Raw genomic sequence first — 22,326 nt, 5'->3', positions numbered from 1 at the left:
CAAATTAAGCTCAAGATCATATTTTAGCCTAATTAAAAGCATTGAGAGTCTAATTTTTGGTCTGTAAATCTGTTGCAGCATATTCAACGATTGTACTTCACAAAAACTTCCAAAATTCATTTCAATTCTTATGTATTTTATCGTTTTCAGAATTTCTTATGTATTTCTTTGTTTTTCAACTTTTGTTTTTTCTTTGTTTTTTCATTGGAAATTGTCACTGACCACTTTTCTACCATAATTAGCACAAAACTAATCAATGAAAGTGATTAATTGTAAAAATAATCAGGTTTTTATGACTTTCACGACAGAGCACTGTTTTCCATAGGAAATGTACACAAAATCACAAAATTGTGCCCGTTTTGGGGCGACATTCCGTTACAAAAATGGGCGTGGCTTCGCAAAAGTACGCGTGGACGTCGCAAATTTGGTCTCAAAAGTTGCGCGAGACTTGAACAAACAAAGTCAAGAAGCCTCGCGATGAGGCCTTCTCGCGTAACAGAATTATAGCGCGAAACGTCGGGGGGGGGGGCGGATTCCGCCCCCCCCCCCCCCCGGCCCTTTTAAGGTTAATGGCAAATATCTCCATTTGGCAACTATGGACTTATCGGTTTTTGCAAACAAACTCTTCATTGTATATATACACATTGAATATATATACACGTGTGCATCTTCTTTCATGTAAACGATAATTGTTCATGGAAGGTGTACATGTAGTAGAGATTCAATTTTTACTTTAAGATACTCTAAACGTAGCATTTGGCCATTCAATACCCGGATAATCATACCCCACTGCACATACATGTACAAACGTTTGTACTTACTGTGCTACGGTAAAGGCTACTCTTTTCGGTTTCACTTTCCACTCACAAGTTATATCACTGGATTACAGACAGAGATGAGGAAGGAGGAATTTTATGAAGCATTTCGTCTGATATTTTTTTTTCCTGACAAAACTTGCTCTCAGCCAATCAGATGAGAGGATTCAAGTAGCTTATAGGAACAGTTTGTCAGAGAGAAAAATCTGAATAAATGTTTCATGAAATGCCCTCAGGACATCTTCAAGCAACTACTAGTATGAGTCTGAAGGGTTTTTTTTTTTTTTTTTTTTAGTTCTGTTTATTGATTTGTTTTGTATGTTTGTTTGTTGGGGGTGTTTGTTTGTTTGTATGTTTTGTTTTGTTTTGTTTTGGGGTTTGTTTTGTTTATTTTTTTTTTTTTTTTTTTTTTTGGGGGGGGGGGCACATTATTCTTCTGTTAACAATGTCCCAGATGTTTATACACTATGAAGATGAATCCCGATGAATCCCTCGGAATCCTAAGAACCTCTTATCTAAATACATGTAATGTGCTGCACACTTAGTTTTTACCAAATCACAAACATAATACAGTACAATGTATCTGGTGGAAATCAGGAAAAAGATAAGTGATCCGAGTTTTTATACACCACACTTTTAATAGCAAAAGAGATATACATGCACTTGGTGGATATCACACAACAATAATTTACATTCCTTTCATTAAAAAAGAATAATAAACTGAAAAATAGAATTCATTATGTCTGCCGTCAGAAGAATGTCTGGCACACAATCACATGACAAATTGAAACAGAACTCAATGACAGAATAAACTTTTGAAAGTACAATTTCAATCAGAACTCTTCCTTGTCACTCGACAACCAACACTCACAATTAACAATCAGGGATATATTCAAAATTGCAATCGAGGAGATACACTGTATTTGTGCATTACATGCATCTCAATAGGCCAAAATAGTACCTTTTAATAGAGCATGAAGAAAAAATTCAGTTCTCTGGAAACCTGCTGCAAAATCAGACAGACTAGGTAGCACTGTGTTTACTTTTAATGGGTATTAACACCACACACCTGTACAGTATAAGGAATCATGCTGGACACATGATCTCATCCACTGACTGAATGGTGAGGGGGTGAATCATCCATGCTGGATTGCAGTCACAGACTGTTCACTGAAGGTGGGAAATGAGGTACATGACTATTGTGTACTGTATAAGCTGTTTTTTTTTTTTCGCAAGGGTTTAAGTTTCACGAATTTTGCGAATCACTGTTGGACTGCAAATTCAACAACAGGTGAAAATGTCGCCATGTGCTAGGGTAATACGTGTACACTGTAGTACATTTACGATAGCCACGGTGTCAATTCCCAAAAACAACATCTCAGGAAAAATGTCCATAACCACCTCATTCGCAATAATATCTGTATGCAAAAATAAGTTTACTCAGTATACAGTACATCCCGACTCCCCTCAAAATTTACAGGATTATTTCAAGTTCAGTGCTAGTGCTAGTCCTGGTGTTATCTCCCAAACTACTGTCTTTAAATCCAGCTCCTTTTTTTTTTTTTTTTTATTAGTAAACAGTACTCATTCCTTAAACTACAAATGTAAACTTCATAACCCAACAGTTTGTCCACTTTTCTTCAAACTTCACTGACTAATATTTCTGACTCAATCCATACACTTTGTATATTATATCTTTGAGGTTCATTCTCCTTTAACACTCTCTGCATGAAACAATACACAAAGAAAATTTCTTCTGAGGCTGACACACAGTAGTGTTGGTAGACTACAGTTACTATCAACTCATTCACATAATAAACTAAACATGCACTTGCAGAGTGCACACCTTTGCCAAGCAGCTCATTTCCACCCATTATACACACTGAAAATCGCCCAATTTCCCAGTATAGAAGTCTTTTGTTTACATCATCAGCTTCCAAGCAGAGCACATGCTTTAGAGCGTGTATTACAACCCTCAAATTCACGCAGTTTGAACTCCCAAGTTCACTGACCCTATCTGTCAAAAGATTAAAAACTCCATCAAAAATCCATAAAAATTCCAGGATCACTACCACAATTGAATCATCTGTTCCTTGTGACATTATCAACTTTCCCTGCAAGTTTCAGTCTAATTCGTTCACAACTTTTTGAGTGCTTTGCACACAAATAAACAAACAAACCAACACCGATGAAAACATAACCTCGGAGGTAATTACTTTAGTTTCAGGTGTCGAGAAGCTTGATCACAGGAGTGTTTTCTGAACTGACTGGCTTCACAGACACAATGCCATCTTTGCATTCTGACATCAGCATATCTATCCAGAAAAATACATGACGTGTGCATGTACACAATGCAATGATGGCTGTTTCTGTTTTCGGAAAATCAAACCAAGTACATGCAATACAAATGCCAAAGCTTGAGGGCAGCTGAAGTATCATTCTCTACTAAATGTCATTTCAATGTTGAAAACAAAAGACAAATCCTGCAATAGAAAAATATTGTAAGCCTGCACAACAGCAATAAAATATGAGTCCTGTTGAAGTGACCTTCCTCATTTTCAATTACAAACACACAATTATGCAAACACATAGTATTCACTCAATACTTTTGTCACCTATAACTACTAAATTTCCCTGCTTTGTAAATGGAATGAAAAGGCCATAAAACAGGACAAGTTAGCTATAAAAGGACAAATAAATAAGCACTTATTTTGTTATCAGTTTCTACCATGTATACTATGGCTACCACACTCCACTTTCACTGTTATTTGTTTTGTCAAACACTTGAAACATGTCAGTTGCAAATTCCTGGTGAACTCTGGGAACTGGAAGATGAGAAAGACTGAATGCCTCACTGCTGGGACGGTCATCCCTAGACAGCCGGAGTTGGGGGTCATCCCTGGTCTGTGAGCGACTTGGCGTGTCGCACCAACTCATCACAGTAGATGAAGCTCCTGTGTTTGTGCCTGACCGCCTCCACCTCGCCAATCAGCAGGGACGGGCAAACCTTGGCCGCTCTCTTCAAGACATCTACCCAAGTAAAAAAATTAATATAAGTTCATTTGAGTAGAAGATCATCTGTGTTGGTAAATCATATGAATTGAAGATCAACTTTTGATCTCAAGAAAAAATATTATCCCTGTCATGTGGCTAAGGTCAAGAAGGGTTAGTCTGCCAATAAAAGCTAGATTTGACAGCAAAAAATCCAGAGGTAAATATTTTGTATTGATCGTGAAAGTTTAACTTCACATCATAAGAAACTTTCATGATCAATATCAGAGTTATATGCACAATAGATACACTATCTAAATGGTATTCTATTTTTTCTTTTTTTTTACTGTACAATTTTACATCATACTCGAGCATACTTTCTCAAATAGAGGAGAACGTATTGCACAAATTGGTAGAAGTTTCACTGAAATCAGAACCTCAGAAAAGAAAGTTATTGAATTCTAAAGTTAAACATGTTTTCACATCAACTTTCATGAGGCAATGCTATAAGAAAATTACATGAGGCAATACTGTTATCACCTCACAAGGACCAGACTAATCTGCACACAATTTTGTAATTCAGTCAAAAATTGAAATTAAATAAAAAAGACCTAGAAATGTCTCGGCGACTGGTATGTCTCCGCTGCTTCGCATTATTCTCCAATAGGTCTACAGTTATCTTGAAAATGTGACATAACAGTTTCATATGTTTCACCGGAAGTTGAAAGTTTGATGGCACAACCCCCAAATGTGATGAGCTGCTTATATACTATTGAACCAAGTTTCATTTGGATGACAAAACTGAGCACACAAGCCTTCCAACAAATATTCACCAATCACAATAATGGGAGTGTACTATGGTCACATATCATCTTATTTTCCTTGCACATGACATTTTTTTTTTTTTATTATGTTAAACAAATTGTTCATTATCATTAATGAAATTGTACTTTAGCAATGACTGACAGTTGATGTCACTGGCAGAATCTTGGTTTGGAAGGCTTTTTTGATGAGCATATACAAGTATTAAAGCTGAAGAGAAATAAAAATATTATTACAAAAAATACTGCACATATTTAGATATTCTTCTTGCCACATGATGATCAGGGTATTATGAATCAATGCAAGTCAATATGCACTTGCACTGCATAGTCCCTTTAAAGGGATGGTAAATGTATAGTTTGGTTGAGACAGGGCTTCGGGTTTCCAAATTTTCATAAGATAATGAGAAACCTCTTCTGAAATATGAAAGAGCATACATTCTAAGAAGAATTCAAAGTTTATCATGATGACAATTAGTTTTGAAATGGTCGAAATATCCAAAAACAGACGTCCTAATCAAAGATGGGGTCCACCTTTTATTAAAAACATTCTCATTTACTTTACTTTGTCTTTGGATATCTTGGCCATTTCACAACTGATTTTCATCGATTAAACTTTCAATTCCTCTTAGATTTGTATGCTCTTCAATATTTCATTAGTGAATTATTATTATCTTGCAAAGAGTTAAAATCTGAACTCCATTGCCCCCCCCCCCCATCTCAATCAAAACTATACCATACCTTGTAAAGCAGCATATCCTAGATGTCTTACCTAACACAGCCTCCTGAATAGCCTGATCTGGATCATCAAGGTGAACCAGCAAGCCTGTATACAGCGTCTCCAGGTGGGCTTTGTACAGCCTCACGTCGTAGTCCTCGCCGAAACAGCCAAAGAACGTGACGAACGTCTTGGCGACGGCCACCCTGATCTCGTCGCTGCTGTCGTCCAGGCGCTTCAGCAGCTCCATGTACATGGTGTGCAGCCGCTCGGGGTCAAAGGTCGACGAGCCGCAGACGGCCATGACCTTCTGGAGGATGCGGACCGTGATAAGTCGCGTGGAGCACGAGTCGTCCTCCAGGAGAGTGACAAGCTGCACTTGGAGGTCATTTATGATGGAATTCAGCTGGAGTTAAAGCACAGAAGACAGGTGTATGGAAATGGAATCAGAGTTCTTGGTTAAACAGGAGGGCAAGTTCTGGTTATTTGACAGAAACAACACATTAAAAGAATGAAGTTTGATGGGCACTGTGGATCTGACACTGTGTCTACCACATAGCTATATTCATTACTTGGGTTATCAAACAAAGGGTACATTCTACTGATGTCATGCATCTTAAAATGAAGCAGGAAAACTCTTAAAAAGTATTCTATCACCACAAGGGGACGTGAAAGAAAAAACAGGAAAAAATAAACATTTCACGGAATTCTCTAATTCTCTTAACATTACCTTGGTAGAGTTGCCCAACTGTGAAATCATGAATTGATGTAGTCTTCTTAACCAAAAATAGCAGTACCAAAACTTTATAAGATTCGTAACATTTGAATGGATTATCCAATTTTCCTCACTCAAGCCACAGATATTTGGGTGTCTTTCTCCTTAGGCAATTTGGATAACTCAGTCTTGAAAGGCTCTCTAACATGGGGTTTAACTTTTCTCAAATGACAACTCTGCTTGCTTCTCTTGTGATTACTAGAGGGAGAGGGCCTTGGATAAAGACTAGGAGGAGCCATACCTGCTGTGCGTCAAGTAGTCCACTCTGTAATAGGGCCCACAGACAGGAGACGGCCGTGGTGCGGATGGCCGTTGCCGTCCTCCCGGCGTGCCACACACAGTTTGGCAGGACCATGTTCCTCACCACCGCAAGGGAGAAGTCCCGGAACCTTTGGCGGGAGTTGAGGGTGCAGGGAGCGCTCATCACCAGGCGTGAGAGGAGGGAGAAGAATTTCAGCCGGAGCTCCGCGTCTTTGTCCGGTCTCAGGTTGGTTTCGAGAATGGGGATGATGTCATCTAGTAAATCACCAACAACTTCACCTAGGCCACAGGCACAGCAAAGTGAAATTATTGATAGATGTACATTTCAGATAAATCCTAAGAAAATACTATTTGACATAAGTAATCGGACCATATCAGTAAACAAGAGCGACTAGAACTCCCAAACAAAATGTATCTTAACAAAAAACTTCTAACTGATGTGAATGTTATCTCACTTGCAAATTGGAGCTCAAACTGATAGGAAAACATTATTTATATACATTGGCTGATTATCTCCTATATCATACTATCATGAATACATGAGAAAAGACATCATTCTGCAAGTGGATCGACTGCTACAGTCTCCACAGATATCACTAGATACTCTGGTGACCTTTTTGCAGGGGAAAACACAACCTGATTGAGAATTGAGTATGAGACATTCCTATGATATCAGTGGTGAAAGGTGTGTTACAGAGTGATGGTCTCAATCTCATGCTTACCAAGCAATAAAGTTGAAGCTGTTACATACATAGGCAGCGTCCCTCCCAAAGACATGGAATGGACGAATAAGTAAGTGTTTCATTCATGAAATATCACTACCATTTGCTCATGCAAAAAGCTACCTATTATAAATAAAGATGGCAGCACTGCCTGGTATCCAGAAGGTTACAGTTGCCACGGTGCAACATCACTGTTGCTGCATTAGTACCTGCTTCTGAGAGGAGCGTGTCAAAGACCAGTCTCTCCACTGAGAGATTGGTCCAGTGCTGGTAGGACGTTTGGAACGAGTCTAGGACCTGCTTGGAGTGGGCGTCGTACAGGGCTTGCGGACTCTCGTGACCAACTGCCAACGCCAAGTCTGACAAGGTCGTCTTCACCTGAAATAAACCAACATTACCACGAGATGTACTTCCAATGAACCGCACACTCACAGGAAACATCTCTGCTCTCACTGAACCATCTTGTCAGTTAGAAGTTCCCTTAACCAAAATATTTCAGTTATCTTCCTGTGAGCTGCATTAAAACCCCCTGTACAAAAATTCTTACAGATTTTTTTTTTTTTTTTCTGTACTCACTTCCTGTTGCTTGACTTGTCTTCTTTCAGTAGTACAGTGGATTCCCCTTATAATTAAGTCCTCAGGACTGGCAGGTGTTTTTTTTTTTTTTTTTTGGTTGTTTTTTGTTTTTAGTTATTATCAAAATTTTGTTGTGATTGAACAAATAAACAATTAAAAAAAAAGTAGAGCAGATGTTGCAGTCTGAACCTTTACTTTGTTGTAACTTGAAATTCATTATAACCCTCTCTGTTATAACGGGAGTGTACTGTAGCTAGTTTTCTCAGGACAAAAACTCAATGTTAGCCCTGTCATGTTTGTGTCTACTGCCTTAATTGATTACACAAAACGGAACGCGTGGGACTACAGTGAAAGGGACCAGCAGAAACAAAACATAGTCACTGGCTTGTAAATGGGAAGAGAGGAGAAATGGTCTCGGGACACCTGGTCCATAACTTGGTCGGGGGAGGGGGGGGGGGGTTGGGAGAGAAGGGCTAATCGTCACTAACCTGATCATGAGCAGAATGAACAAAAGAGCCCATGGCCATGGACCTGGTTATGGCTAAAATGACCAGAAGGGGTACCCATTATTAATTTGGTAAAAGGGTAGAATGGACAGAAGAGCGAATAGTCACTAAGCTGTCAAGACAGGAGTGGACACATTGGCCAATGGTCCCTAACCTGGTTATGGCTACAGCTGTAGAATAATCAGAGGGGCCAATGACTATTACTTTGGTTAAGGGCAGAATGGACAGAAGGACTAATGGTCACTAGCCTGGGCAAAACAGGAGTGGAGAGAAGAGCTAATGGTCACTGACCTGCTCTCTGAGGGCCTCCTCCCTGCCTACGGCCATAATGGTGATGAGGACGGTGAAGAGCTCCAAGCTGACCTCTTGGCAGTCGTCCCTAGCAACAGAGATGATGGCTTGCACACAGGAGAGAAGCTGCACCTGGTAGCTAGTCTGTATCAAAGGACAATACCAAGGAGTCTTTTCAAATAATTGGACATACATTGTGTCACTACCAACAACCTAAATCTACTGGGGTAAGCCAGATAGCAAAACAAATTACAAAGTCATCCACTCAGAATTATTCAGTTTTTCACACTTACAAAACAAAGTCAATGAATACTTACCGACATAACTTAGTTTTTTAATTAAGAAAGTGTTATCTACTACAGAGTCCATGTGTAATTTACACTTGGTATGACTTTTCCTTCATTACCACCGATAGAAACGTGGCACATGCACTCAGACACAGACACAAACCCACACACATGATTTGTATAAGACATTTTCACTAATATTGGCATCACTACTGCCCAGTATATTAATGGATCAAACTCATCTGTAATAGTGTAACATTCTGTATACATCGTATTTCATGAGTACAATATTCTGCAATTTTGGACATGTAAGACAATTTCACAGGTGAGTGAATTCCCAAATCGAGAACAAAGTGACAATATGACAGAAAAAGTATTTTCATTTATTTTTTAACCTTGGGTTACAACACAGGGCACATTAATTAAAATCATAACAAACACTTCCCAATATTTCAAGAGACTCCATAAAGGTACACTGATAAATAAACTCATAATTTTCATTTCATACCCATCCAAACTTGATAGTTATCACATCTCAATTTGGCAAAAACTTCTTAAATCTCAAAGCCATCGTACATTATAGCAATACTGACCTGTTCCCCACGGCAAACATCAGGCTCACATAACACCTTGCAAATTTCAGGAAGATACTTTTTCAACAGCACCCTCTTTGTTCCACGTAGGATGGAGGCAAAGGTCATGAGAACTCCAGGACCCTGGGCAGCCTGGACGGTGGGTAGGATCAGCTTGCAGTAGACCTCAGGTCCAACAAAGAATCCAACCAGCTCAGCTGATTTTTGGACCTGGGGGTAAGACAAACCAGGGATTGTAGTGACCGTTTCCAGCGGTACAGAACATTAATTTTTCCCTCATTCTAACCCCTTTAATTACAATACTTATCTAATACACCGACACCCAGTCTATTTGAGCATTTTAATTCTTTATGTTCCACATTCGAATACCGGACTCAGCCAATGAGCATGCCAAGTTTGCATATTTTGCTCAAACCCACAATCTTGCCCAAACTGATCAATAACCCATCAAATACTGAAGTACAATGAAGGTTTCACTTGAGATTCCATTCCCTCATACACATAGCTTGCTTTAACTGGCGCTTGAATAGGTAGTGGTGTTTCCTAAGGGTTTTTCAAGTAAAGACTAAATTTCTTTTACCCGGACTCAGTCGATGAGCATGCCAAGTTTGCATATTTGGCTCAAACCCACAATCTTGCCCAAACTGATCAATAATCCATCAAATGTGTAAGTACAATGAAGGTTTCACTTGAGATTCCATTCCCTCATACACGTAGCTTGCTTTAACTGGCACTTGAATAGATAGTGGTGTTTTCTAAGGGTTTTTCGAGTAAAGTCTAAATTTCTGTTGCGGCTGTGTCTACAAAAGTCATGCCTCCCAAATCTCAGATCACACAGCATGGCTTCTGCTCTACTGGCAACACTGACTGATTCCAAGTTCTGGGTTATCCCTGCTGGTACTGTTCGGACAGCTCTTTGGGATGCCAGCACCAATACCAACCTTGATATCGCCTATTGTTCTGACAATACTCACCCTGTGGACCACCTCTTGCTCCTCGTCCCCACATGCCTTGTACATGCCAGCCAGTAGCGGTGCCATGTGCTGTGTGGTGTAGTCCTCAGCGTTGATGAGTAGCACCTGCAGCAGCTTGGCCGACATGATCCTGTTGGTCACTGTCCAGTCACCCATGTCGTTCAGGCAGCCCGGCAGGATCTTGGACATGTTGCGGAAGATGAGAGTGCGGCAGCCGAGGTTGGCGCGTTCAGCTTGAGAAAAAAACAAACAAACAAACAAACATGAAATACTCAGCAAAGAATTCAGCAACAAAAATTCTCTGCTTAACTCTCCTAAGGTGCATGAGAATCCGTTATTGCAGAGCAATTGTGTCACAACACAAATAATCTTTCCTTGCTCATAGTATGATGTTTATCATGGACATCATTGCATAATATTTGAAGTTGTCAGAGACAAAATGATAAATATGGGAAAATTGTCCTAGAACCAAAACCAAGGAGGATCTACACACTGCATAAGCCCCTCTGCCTCTCAACTCATACATAATCTTGAGAGTTGACGGAGTTCTGGTAAACAGTGGAAGAAAAACCACTCTACATGTACATGCAGCAAATTAAAAGTCAACTAGTTCAATTCTGAACCACATTACACATTCAACATTCTGGTGTTAATGTTCTCCACTCTAGTAGTGCCACAAAATGTGAGTACAAGAGTGAACAAAATTATCATTCTTCAATTTCCTTGATGTAGTGTGGCAATAGCAAAATAGCCAATACAACTTGTCAAGACCATGAGGCCAAAATACACAAAGGTAGCCTAAACCAATTTATGGTTTAAACTTAGTCCACGGACTGAAAATAAGTGCAGATGTGTTTGTCAATGTGCAATCATTACTGGCCATCTGCTAGCATGTACACAATATGTCACATGCAATTTATAGAATCAAAATTTGCATAATCCCTGGACTACATTTAAACTATCTTTCTGAGCAATTACTGGCCTGAACATTCCACGCTCACTCTGTCTAATGCACATTTTGGAAGTATTCTTATGTCTGTCACTCACTGTAGCCTAGAGGCAGCTCTACATCAGGGTTCAAAAAGTCCATCTGATCCTTGAGGTCCTTCTCATTCTCCTCCTCATATTTCTTGCCACAATCTGCCCAAAGTTGCTTGGCCTGCCACGAAAATTAAAAGTTAGCTTGACAACCTGATAAACATTGCATTGTAACCATACCAGTAACACAACAGAAGAAGCTGTAAAAGGGCACAAATACACTGTACTTCAGACACAAATACTTTAAAGGGAAGGTAAACCCAAAGAGCAATGTGGATTGAGTGAAAGCCGCAACATTAGTAGAACACATCAGTGAAAGTTTGAGGAAAATCGGACAATCGATGCAAAAGTTATGAATTTTTAAAGTTTTGGTGTTGGAACCGCTGGATGAGGAGACTACTAGAGGATATGACGTATGAGTGGACAACAATACAAAGAAAATATAAAGGAAATTCAACAAAAATTCACTTTTCTAGAATTATGAAAGAGCAGTGGACCAACCGCTTTCAGAAAGCTGGGGGAATAATTGCTACCCTTAACATATGTCAATATCAATTTGATGGAATTTGTAATTTTCATGAAAAATGGATTTTTGTAGTATTTTCTTTATATTTTCTTGGTATTGTTGTCCACCCATACGTCACAACCTCTAGTAGTCTCCTCATCCAGCGGTTCCAACACAAAAACTTTAAAAATTCATGACTTTTGCATCGATTGTCCGATTTTCTTCAAACTTTCACTGATGTGTTCTACTAATGTTGCTGCTTTCACTCAATCCACATTGTTCTTGGGGTTTATCTTCCCTTTAAGACTGCTTTACACTGACAGCATTATGCAGGTTCATTAATTTGTGTATCTCCATGTAATAGTAGATCACATTTTTTAAAGGAAGAAAGCTGGTTTAATTAGAACGAAAATTCACTTTAATGTGTTTTACCATCAACCTTCTTAAATCACCCAAACAGCTACAACAAATGCTTTTTGTTTTTTCTTTTCTCTTTCTTGTCCCATTTCATTGAGTTATACGATTATAGAATTTCTATCAAGACAGAACATAAACTTCAAGAAATTAGGGCATTTCAGTTTACATCCAGTTTCAGAATTATTGCCTTTCTGTTCACAAATATTAGGTGGTAGTTAGTACTACCGACAATATATCATTATAATTGTTATCATCTTTGTCATCATTACTATCAGTATTACTATGATATAGTATGTTGTATTTAATTCATCATTATCCTCATCATCACCAATCTACATTATTGGGAAAAAGGAGGAGTATTAAATGGACACCCTGTGTATCATCAGTATCCAGTCATGCATACATTGTACACTGTACATTGAAATCCCCCCCCCAAAAAAAAAAAAATAATAATAATAATAATAATAATTAACAATAAATAAATAAATTAATAAACAAACAAACACACAAACAAGCAAAATGACCATCTCATTTCTTTCACTAGATTTGCATGAACATATTCAGCCATTTTTTTAAATCTGTCAACAGAAGCAATGAATGGACAATGCCTTCCATAGAATAATGAGCAAGGCTACAATGAAAGCATCATACTGTTGCTGCTATCTCGTCCAGTTCATCTGTCTGGCTGGTCAACAGGAGTGGGATTAGCTTGTGATGGAATGAGTAGCGGTCAACAAAGTCCAGGAGCCATCCTCCGACCACTTTGGTAACCGCGAGCCTGACCTGGGGTGTATGGTCAAACAGTCGCTGTGCAAGGTGGGATATGACCTGCATGAAGCAAAGACACAGTCAAGAATTCTATTCAGTGGAGCGAGGCACTTTAATACTAACGTCAATTACCGTATGGTCGTCACTTGTGTGTAATTCTTGTGCACGTCCAGGCTGGCGAACTAATATCGGCACTGAATTAGTTCGCCGCCCCTAGCCGGCCACATATTATTAGCGTGTGTGTTATACATACGCTTCAATGAAGGAGGCATTGTCGGTCACCGCGTTTGAAAATCTCCCTTAATCTGCCACCTGAAATCCATTCTAAATCAAAAACATCCTTGCATTAAAAATGGTTTTATCACCTGTTACATATGGTAAAATATATTTTGATTAAAGTGTTTTTACGGAGGAAAAAGGTGAATTACGAATGTATTTTGAGAGTGATGAAAATCCGTCGCTCAACCTGATCTCCGATCGCGGCATGCGTTACATGCGATGTGAATGTCTGGCGACCTTACCGCAGTGGCAACCATACCGTAATTGACGTTGTTAATACATACATTTGTAGTTACTGAAAATAATTAAAATAATTTCATAGACTAGATCTATATAATGGGTTATTAATGTTAGGTTCTACCATCATGTAGCCCAGATCTAGGCTAGTTGAGGCACACATATCCCATCGTCTCTTTCACTGTTCTTTCATGCTGACTTTAAAGTTCGGCCCTATGCAGTTGTGTGTCACTGCCAGAATAGGACCACCAAAACAAATCAAGAGTAGGGGCGTAGGGCCTAACGTTAGCATTCATTATTATTACATAGACTGAACAATATTGTAATTCATAGACATAGATTCCAGATTGTTCCATACCTTATCCATTGGTTTGTGGTTCCCATACTGTAATACATCACCGATAGTGTATATTACTTGCACTCGGACTTTAGAATGTTGATGACTGATTGTCTGTAGCAGAGGACTTATCAGACTTTCCGACTGAAGGTGAAAATGTTGGGGTATCGATCTGGCAAGCTTGCACGTGCACGTGCAACTCGCTCTTCGCACGTCCGAAAACGGGTCTACAATCGTCCGTTGCAAAACTCTGACATAGTCATCAAGAAATGGTGCCAATCTGTCGCCAGTTAATTCAACAAGTTTTATCATGAGTTCGACTAATGCTAGACGCAATTCCTCAGCCGATTCTGTTATTTCCTGATTGCCGAGTCGAGTGACTATAGTGGGGATGAGGTACGGTAAGATTTCCGCTGGCCGCGGTATCGTCTCCACGAAATCATGAATAAGCTGCACCGACAGCTCTCGGCACTTGTCCACTGGGTCGCCGAAGCACTTGAGCAGCGGCTTTAGCTCAGCCTCTAAAACACCTTGCAATACTTCGTTGTCTAAGGGTGGTTTCTTTCCTATCGTTTCTTTCTTGATTCCTTCGAGTGCTCTCCTCTTGGCCATACGATTTCCCTCTCCAAGACAGTTAATTTGCCGAGCTATCACTTGCCGGACTTCAGATACCGATTCCATCGCAGTTTCCGCCATTTTGATGCGTTGCCGTGTGACAAACTTTTGAGCTGGTTGTGTTTGGCCGTTGGTTGCGCTATACTACTTTACTGTACCTGTTACAGTATTACTAGGGTCTATACTAGACTTTGTAACAATATTCAACACCTATCTTTTATTTGCTATGTTTCGTCTGTTTGTGGTAATGTGCCACTGATTTCTGCTCTTGTTGCTGTGTTGTTGTTGTTGTTGTTCTTGTTTGTCTCTTTTTACACTGATTGAATCGACATCATTATGGATTAAATATCAGATCATAATCCTTGGTAAATTTATTCTGTCTTCCTGTCTTTTTTTCTTTATGTCTCTTATCTTATCTTATTCCTTTTTCTTTTCCTGTCAGTATACAAACCAAACCAAATCAAACAAACAAACAAACAAACAAACAAACAAACAAACAGAAACAAAGACATATAATGCAGAACAGTTACATAGGTGAAATAGGGATAGTCGATGTCCACTCTTCTATTCTAGAGTAGGGTGCGAAATTCAGCTTGCCAATGACTGTCTTGCATCTGCGCTGTATCCGCTTTTCTTTGTACATTCATACTTCAAACTTTTAGGGCACACAAATTTCACTCCTCCGTCCTATGATAAATATGAATGATCACATGTCAGTGCAGGGTCACCAGCTTGGGAGTGGCCTGCCATATAGAAGTACATTCTATGCGTTAAAGGCATGATAATATTTACCAATTGCAGAGGAAAAAAAAAAAACAGCTTCAGCGCTTCAAAATAGTTCTAAAAATGTGAGTTAGGAACAGAAACCACCAATGTAAGAATGTTAAACAGTATAATCAGTGTTAAGTATTGTTAAACATAGTGTGAACAATAGCTATAATAAAAATTTTCTGTACTAAACCGTCTACACTATATTATATTATGGTTTATTGGGAAAGATAGTGATATCTCCTTATATTCTAAGCTTTGCTGCAAATTTTTTATATGGTATAGGATGTTTTGTGATACAACTGACGGTCCTGCACTACACATGTGATAACTTGAACATTTTGAAATCACTGCTCTCAATGGTGAACAATACCTTTAATATGGGCGGCAAAGGCTGACGTTGTTTTTATCGCAGTGCCCCTGCAAACTTGCACTACCAAAATAACAAAATTAGTTTCTGTGTGTGTTGGGTTTTTTTTTTTTCCCCCAGTGCATACGCTCCAAGAGGCCACCATATGCAGTATACTGATTACAGACCTAATAAACAAGGGGCTTTCCTTCTATGAAAAACCAAAGGCAGAGACAATAATAGTGTGTTTAAATGGCAGGATTACCATTATACAACGCTCACTAATATTATTAGTGAGAGTTGTATAGGCCTAATGGTAACCCTGCCAATTTTAAACATACTACAGGCCAACGGTATTTAGGAAACATTAATATATCCTCATATTCTTCAATCTGTCTCTAAGTTCAAGAAGCTATAATCAGAGACTCCAACTCTCCCGTTTTCGACTGGAGATCTCCCGCCGAAAACCCATTTTTGCGAAATCTCCCGTTCTCCCGCTTGAGATTTAATTTCTCCCGCCCTGTCTCTTTGTCTCCCGTTGGAAAGGATTTCTTACTTATTTCTATCGTTTGTTGAAAAAACAAGCCTTAGATAGCACCAGAGAGCATCTAAAACCCTAGGAACTTGGCGCTTCGCACACATCAACTCTGAGTCTCCCGTTTGCTAGGGGTTTCAGGCGGGAGAATCTCCAGATCAGAAGGCGTTTTGGGTTGGAGTCTCTGTATAATGACTGTGAACAAAATCCAAGCAAACAAAAAATAAAAATTATATGTTCATAATAACCTCTGCACACGAAAAACATGATGGATGTTTACAAAGTTAAGCTTACGCAAGAAACATGCATCTCTTCATCTATTTGTTTTTGTCTTCATTTTCTAATCTCATTATCAAATTCAAATTTCTCTTCATTGCAGTAGGGAAAAGTTTACATGTCAGCGTCATAGTTAAAACATTTTCCTAATGTCCGAAATAAACTTTGACTACATTGTCTGAAAAAGCAGTGCTTATGATATTGAAATTTGATTACAGCAAAGTATGTGATAGGCCATTCATTATAAGTTCATAATTATTGCCAAAATATTTGATTTTCTGGCAAAATTTCAGGAAATTACATTTTTAATCTTTAGTAGCAAGGGTAAACAGAAAAGTTGCTCAGTTAGATTCATTCATTCATATTGTATCACGTCACATAGTTAAAAATGAACTACGAAATTGCAGCGGCTGTGTGTATACAGATGTTTAATGCCTGACAATGTTTGATCCGTGATAATCTTTGTACATGCACAACCATGTGTGTTTCGCCGTATTAAAACTGTTCTATCACAAGATGTCAAAAATGATAATCCGATTATATTAAATCAACCGATAGGGTTTATTGGTAAGGCTTAAAAAGAAAGGTTTTTACAAGTGTTAATCTTTGCGTATGCCACAGGAAGGACATAGTATGGGTCTATTTCTGAAGAAAAAGAGAAGAATGAGCCGTGGAATAGTGAAGGATTACATAGTTCTTTGTCATTTTGTCAGAGAATTCTGTAGGTTTCATAAAACAAACAAAAAAGAGTTATACCCTAAAGTAAATTTGGGGTTAATGTTACACGAAAGAGTTAAACGTTTGGATGAATACTTGTATTGTCACTATCATGATACAATAATAACTAAGTCATTTTCAGCTTTCCAACACCTAGATAATTTCAACCTAGAAAACATCACACTAAAAGCATAAGTATTTGAGAAAGGTTCGGGATTTCATCATCTATAAAGCTCACAAGTTTACGATGCGGATTGAATCTTTATCTGTCAACTCGGAAATGAATGAAGAGCGCCAGCTTTTGGTCCACTTTTGCACCGCGGCGGCTGCTAGAATCCAAAACCGCTGCGGCATCGCAGTTAATCCTATCCCCATTGCCGTCGCCACCGCAAGTAAGCTGCGTAGAAGCAGGCCCCACCTCTCTAGCTCTTCCCGTGGATGTGGTTGAGTAATCACAGTCAAAGAATCGCTCGAGTTACCGCTTCTCCTGGGAAGAGTGCCGAAAATATAGAAAGTGAGGAAGGAATACCAAACGGCAGCGACGGAAGGAAGTCTCGGGAGCGAAGAACGTGTCACCCCTCCTACTCAACCAGACGACAGAATGGATGTACTTGAAGTAAGTTCGATCATGTTGTTTCTCAGACGAAAACAAAACGCGAAATAGTTCACATGCTTTCGCTCAAGTGAGTTTCGCTAATTGAGGGGTTTACCCGATTCCCCGCAGATCCCCAACAGAGCAGGCGGGGCGACAAGCTAGCGGGAAGGTGATAATAAGGCTGAGCGTGCCACATCAACCCTGCGTGAGAGGCGTGGAACTTTAGACTGGACTAACGCACCCTTGTTTCATTCTCGGGTTTTTCCTCTTTATATCTTTTTACGGCTGACTTGGCACGCAAGTTACACACATTTGTCATTTTAGTACACGAGGTTTGTGTGTTTATTGTGCTTCAGTGACTTAATATTACACACCTTTAAATGTCAGTCCAGTGATAACAGTAGGTAGGACCTATGGCTATTTATCTAACTGGTTGATTGATACTGTACCGATAGAACTTTGTCTAGTTGATGAGTGAAGTAGAGGTGTCTATGGTTAGAAACTTTATACCATCAAAATGAGTTGGCACAAAGGTTGGAAACTGTGATGACCTAATCATTGATAGGTATCAAAAGGCTGGTTTTTTTTAGGTAAATCAAGTCTGTTCCATAAGCCAAAAGATAAAACTTCCATTGTTATCTTGGTTCCCTGTTGAAAATATCTAGCTTGAGTGTTGACGGTGGCAAGAAATCGTGCTTCAGTATTTCTCAGCATGATGTGAATCTTTCATTGGTACTGTAGCCAGTGTGCTTTTTATTGTGTGTAACTACTTACGGGTTCCAAGGCATTTGCTCCTGCGACAATTGCTCACATGAATATCTGCACGTTATTTAAAACCAAACATAAATTCTCCCCTCAAACATAAGCATAACCCTCATCCTCACATCAAACTAAACCTGAAACCCAATCACAAACCTAACTCTAGCCCTAGGTCTTCAGAGAAAATGAGACTGTGGCGATTGTCGCAGGAGGAAATGTTGTGTCATTGTTATTTACATCAGTGTTTAATAGTACTATTAAATGGGTACTCGCAATATACGATCTGCTTTTGTATAGCGTACAGTATCATGCACAATTCAATCACTCAGTGTAGCAGTCCCATCTTTATCTTGTTAGCATTGCTAATAGAGCAGAAACCGTGAACTTCCCTCCTTTTTAGTCGCATTGTCTCCCTAAACTGCATGCCTGGCGGCTCAAACATCAAGGTAGACAGTTACATGCTGCACTTCAATTAATGACCAGCGTTGATTTCATTCAAAGTGTATTCCCAGCTACCACCGCATATTGAAGTTGAAAGCCAAATTAGGAACAGGTGGCTCCATGGTACAGTTTACTCACAAACCTCAGTTGTTGATCCATGCAATTTAAAATAGACCGGTTTTAAGTCTCTGACTGCTGACTCATTGCTTGCAGTCTTGTTTCATTTTATACGGCTAGTCATGATATCGGGTTCACACTTTACAGGCGTTATTGAAAATGGCTTCAGGTATCAAATGGAGAGCCTATTCATCTTGTGACTTCTTTATCTTCTCACTGACCATTGATTCATTGTAAGTTTACAAAGAGGCGTTTATCAGACGCAGCTGGTAGGCTGGTAAATTGAGGGGCAGTTCTAATGATCTCATTTTGTACAACAAAGAATTTTCATCTTTTACCAAGAAAACTGACTGTATATAAGGCAACCTCATTTAATTGAGCAATTTACAGAGCAGTTTTCTGTGCTGAAAGTTTAGCATTGCTTTATTTCCATGATAATTCAAATCTGTGAGATTGTTTGCATTGAAAAATTACATGCGTACCTTGGCTCTGAACCAATATGAACATTAAACTTCATGCAATAATACATGACCAACTTATCTCTGTCATAGGTAAATAGAGGAGGGTGTTGTAACCATGCAAATCAAAACCATGGCATATGGAAAATCTGGAGGGTGAAGATACATGATGTATATCACCTGTAATCAATGATTATTGAGGTGATTATCAAATGTCCTAACAGCCTGACCAATAAATAAGGAGATGGAACTGATCCATACTTTGGTGAAAAGCTTGAGAAGTAGGCCTACACGAGCTGGGAAAACCCTCCCGTCCTCCAGACAAGACCTGCGACGGTGACGTCACAAACTCCGAGCCTCCCGTGGATGGTTTACAGGAAGTGTCTGATCAGTGAGCTTTAGACTCCTGAGGGGAGGAGGGTTGTCACGGCGATGTGGCTAGGGGGGCTTGATGACATGTCGCGAGTCATCTTCCATCACACATTGACTCTCAATATCATGGTTATGATAGCTGCGTTGACAAGCCCCAGCCTAGATGTGATCTCAATCTTATGCTTGAATATTTGCCTGTTTCATGAAGAGGAACTTGTCGCACTGTATTTATTATAATTAGGTTCACTTGATTTCGCCCAAGGATATTCTAATACATGATCATTCAAGTTCTATCTCATATTTATGTCAATTATTTAATCAATACACATGTGTGTGCTTGTTACAGTGATTCTGCGTACTTTTCACACACATTACTGATTATTTACAAGTACTGATAGTACACTAATACACCCCATGGTGGCATGTACTACTGGAAGAAATCAAAAGAAGAAGAAGAGGAAGAAAAAGAAGAGGAAGAAGAAGAAGAAGAAGGAGGAGGAGGAGGAGGAGAAGAAGAAGAAGAAGGAGAAGATGATGATCATTCCATTTTCAATGGTCACTCTAAAACAATCCATTGCCTTGTAGTAATTCCAGTGTGACTTCCACTCTACCCTACAGTCTATATCAATATGACCTGCCATAAATGTACGGGTAATTCACTTTCCTCTATGTATAGAACCACTCCTAGAAGGACAGTGCCAGAGCCGAGGGCAATCAATGTTTTCTGAATGGATATGCCTGCATGTAAGGCACAAGACGTCTGGGAGGTGGTGTCGGAAATATCACATGACCTTGTGGCAGGCGCAACTGGTCTTCTGGTTGACTAAAGGCAGCCACTCATATTAATGTCATCAGTTGGGCAACTGTTGTTTCTAAGGCAGGGAACACACGCACACACACATACATACCATGAACTTCTGAGGTTCAAAGGGAACATCATTCCTTACCTCACAAACTTCTTTCTAAATGTTTTCTTGTAGTGTACATGTCGTCATCCATTATTGAGAAGCACCTGGAGAACGCAGGCCTACACCAAGCCGCTCAATTCTACCCATAATGTGATTTCCACCCTATGTAGATGCACTTTGATATCATCTGCAATATTAAATTCCATGACAATCAAAAGTAAACCTCATAATAGCATGTGGAATCACATTGATTTCAAATAGTTGTTAGTTTAATAGCTGTTAAGAAATGACCTTATTCCCAATGATAAAGAATCCTTCAAAAAATCCCCCCCCCCCCCAGAAAAAAAAAAACAAACAAAAAAATTCCTGGATCTAGACAGTGATCCAAATCACTACCAACATTTAATCATTTCTTCCTTGTGTCATTATGAACTTTTCCTTAAAATTTCATTGAAATCCATCTAAAACTTTTTGAACTATTTTGCAAACAGACAGACAGAGAAACAAACAAACCAACACTAGCGAATCTATCCTCCTTGAGAGAGATAAAAAGGAGAAAAACAAAGGAAAAGGGGTATCCTGTCTTTGTTAAATACTGGCTAGTACTCTTGATTTCTATTCATTTCTCTCTTTTTTTTTTTTCTTTTTTTTTTGCCGTCAAGGTTTCATAAGCATTGTCATTGAGAAAAAATTGATATAGAGACTGCTCAATCCGGAATCACTTTCAAGCATGCTCTATTTACTAAAATTCTACATGAAAGCAGTCATTTGTAAAATATTGACAGCCACGGCACAGTACAATCCATGATGCTAAAAACTTAGGGCTATGGATCAAAATTTTTGCACCATGTGGTTTGGATCTCAAACTATCATTTGAATGACGTGTTTCTGAGTGATATGGTTTATACAATTGTATTTATAAAATAGGAAAACAGGCTGAAGGTCTGTATTTATCAATAGAACTGTAGATTTAACACTAGAACAGCAGATGAATGCTGAATAACAATGAATCTAGCATACGCTTCAGGGACAACAAAAAAGAAAAAAGAAGGTTCTGTGCAGCAAAGCATGTGGAATGTGTGAGAGAAACCATTTTATAAATCCAGTGCTATTATTGAAAGGCTCGGGCCTGTACAAAAGTGTCCTGGATTTGCAGTTTAGCTTGTAAGTGTATGGAGTTCTAGTAATCTTGTATGGAACTGTATGTTAAAAGGTGTATGTTAAGCCCTGTGCTGAAACTTGTCAGGATTGAAAGAAATCAGTGTGTAAATTTGAGTTTACTTGCCCTTCATTATTACCCTTGGCAAATGTCGTGCAGTACATGTGAGTGCTCTTTTGCTTAAAGGGATTGTACAGTTTTGGATGAGACCTAATTTCAGGTTTCTAACATTTTTTGGTAAAATAATGAGAAACCCCTTATGAAATATGAAAGAGCACGTGTGATTCTATGAGGAATTCAACATTTTTTTTTTTGGTGAAAATTGGTTTTGAAATGGCTGAAATAT

The 22,326-nt window shown here is 39.0% G+C and overlaps 2 protein-coding genes across 2 annotated transcripts in view; one reads left to right on the top strand and one right to left on the bottom strand.

The window, feature by feature from the left end:
* Positions 1 to 1,427: 1,427 nt before the first annotated feature.
* On the bottom strand, positions 1,428 to 14,610 carry LOC140232397 (dynein axonemal assembly factor 5-like). The gene is made up of 10 exons (XM_072312524.1): positions 13,933 to 14,610; positions 12,942 to 13,118; positions 11,378 to 11,489; positions 10,331 to 10,563; positions 9,357 to 9,566; positions 8,477 to 8,620; positions 7,313 to 7,481; positions 6,362 to 6,660; positions 5,400 to 5,751; positions 1,428 to 3,845 (listed from the first exon to the last, which is right to left on the bottom strand). The coding sequence occupies exons 1-10, from the start codon at positions 14,605 to 14,607 to the stop codon at positions 3,709 to 3,711; spliced, it is 2,508 nt and encodes an 835-aa protein (XP_072168625.1). The 5' UTR covers positions 14,608 to 14,610; the 3' UTR covers positions 1,428 to 3,708.
* A 3,026-nt stretch (positions 14,611 to 17,636) lies between these two features.
* The window catches only part of LOC140231972 (neuronal-specific septin-3-like), a 97,012-nt gene continuing 92,322 nt past the window's right edge, over positions 17,637 to 22,326 (top strand). The window contains exon 1 of the mRNA XM_072312123.1: positions 17,637 to 17,787. The gene's annotated coding sequence lies outside the window, so the exon portion shown is untranslated. The remainder of the gene's footprint in view (positions 17,788 to 22,326) is intronic.

This window comes from Diadema setosum, chromosome 8, assembly GCF_964275005.1.
Source record: "Diadema setosum chromosome 8, eeDiaSeto1, whole genome shotgun sequence".
In the NCBI taxonomy this organism is placed as follows: Eukaryota; Metazoa; Echinodermata; class Echinoidea; order Diadematoida; family Diadematidae; genus Diadema; species Diadema setosum.
This window is presented reverse-complemented; position numbering and strand designations above follow the sequence as displayed.

What these genes read in the sequence shown, in the direction of transcription:
- LOC140232397 (XM_072312524.1), bottom strand. Translation starts at nt 14,607, where the DNA reads ATGGCGGAAACTGCGATGGAATCGGTATCTGAAGTCCGGCAAGTGATA. An exon ending in ACCACAAACCAATGGATAAG is followed by an intron (nt 13,119 to 13,932) that starts GTATGGAACAAT and finishes TGCTTCATGCAG; the next exon opens with GTCATATCCCACCTTGCACA. An exon ending in ATGTTTGCCGTGGGGAACAG is followed by an intron (nt 8,621 to 9,356) that starts GTCAGTATTGCT and finishes CCTTTGATACAG; the next exon opens with ACTAGCTACCAGGTGCAGCT.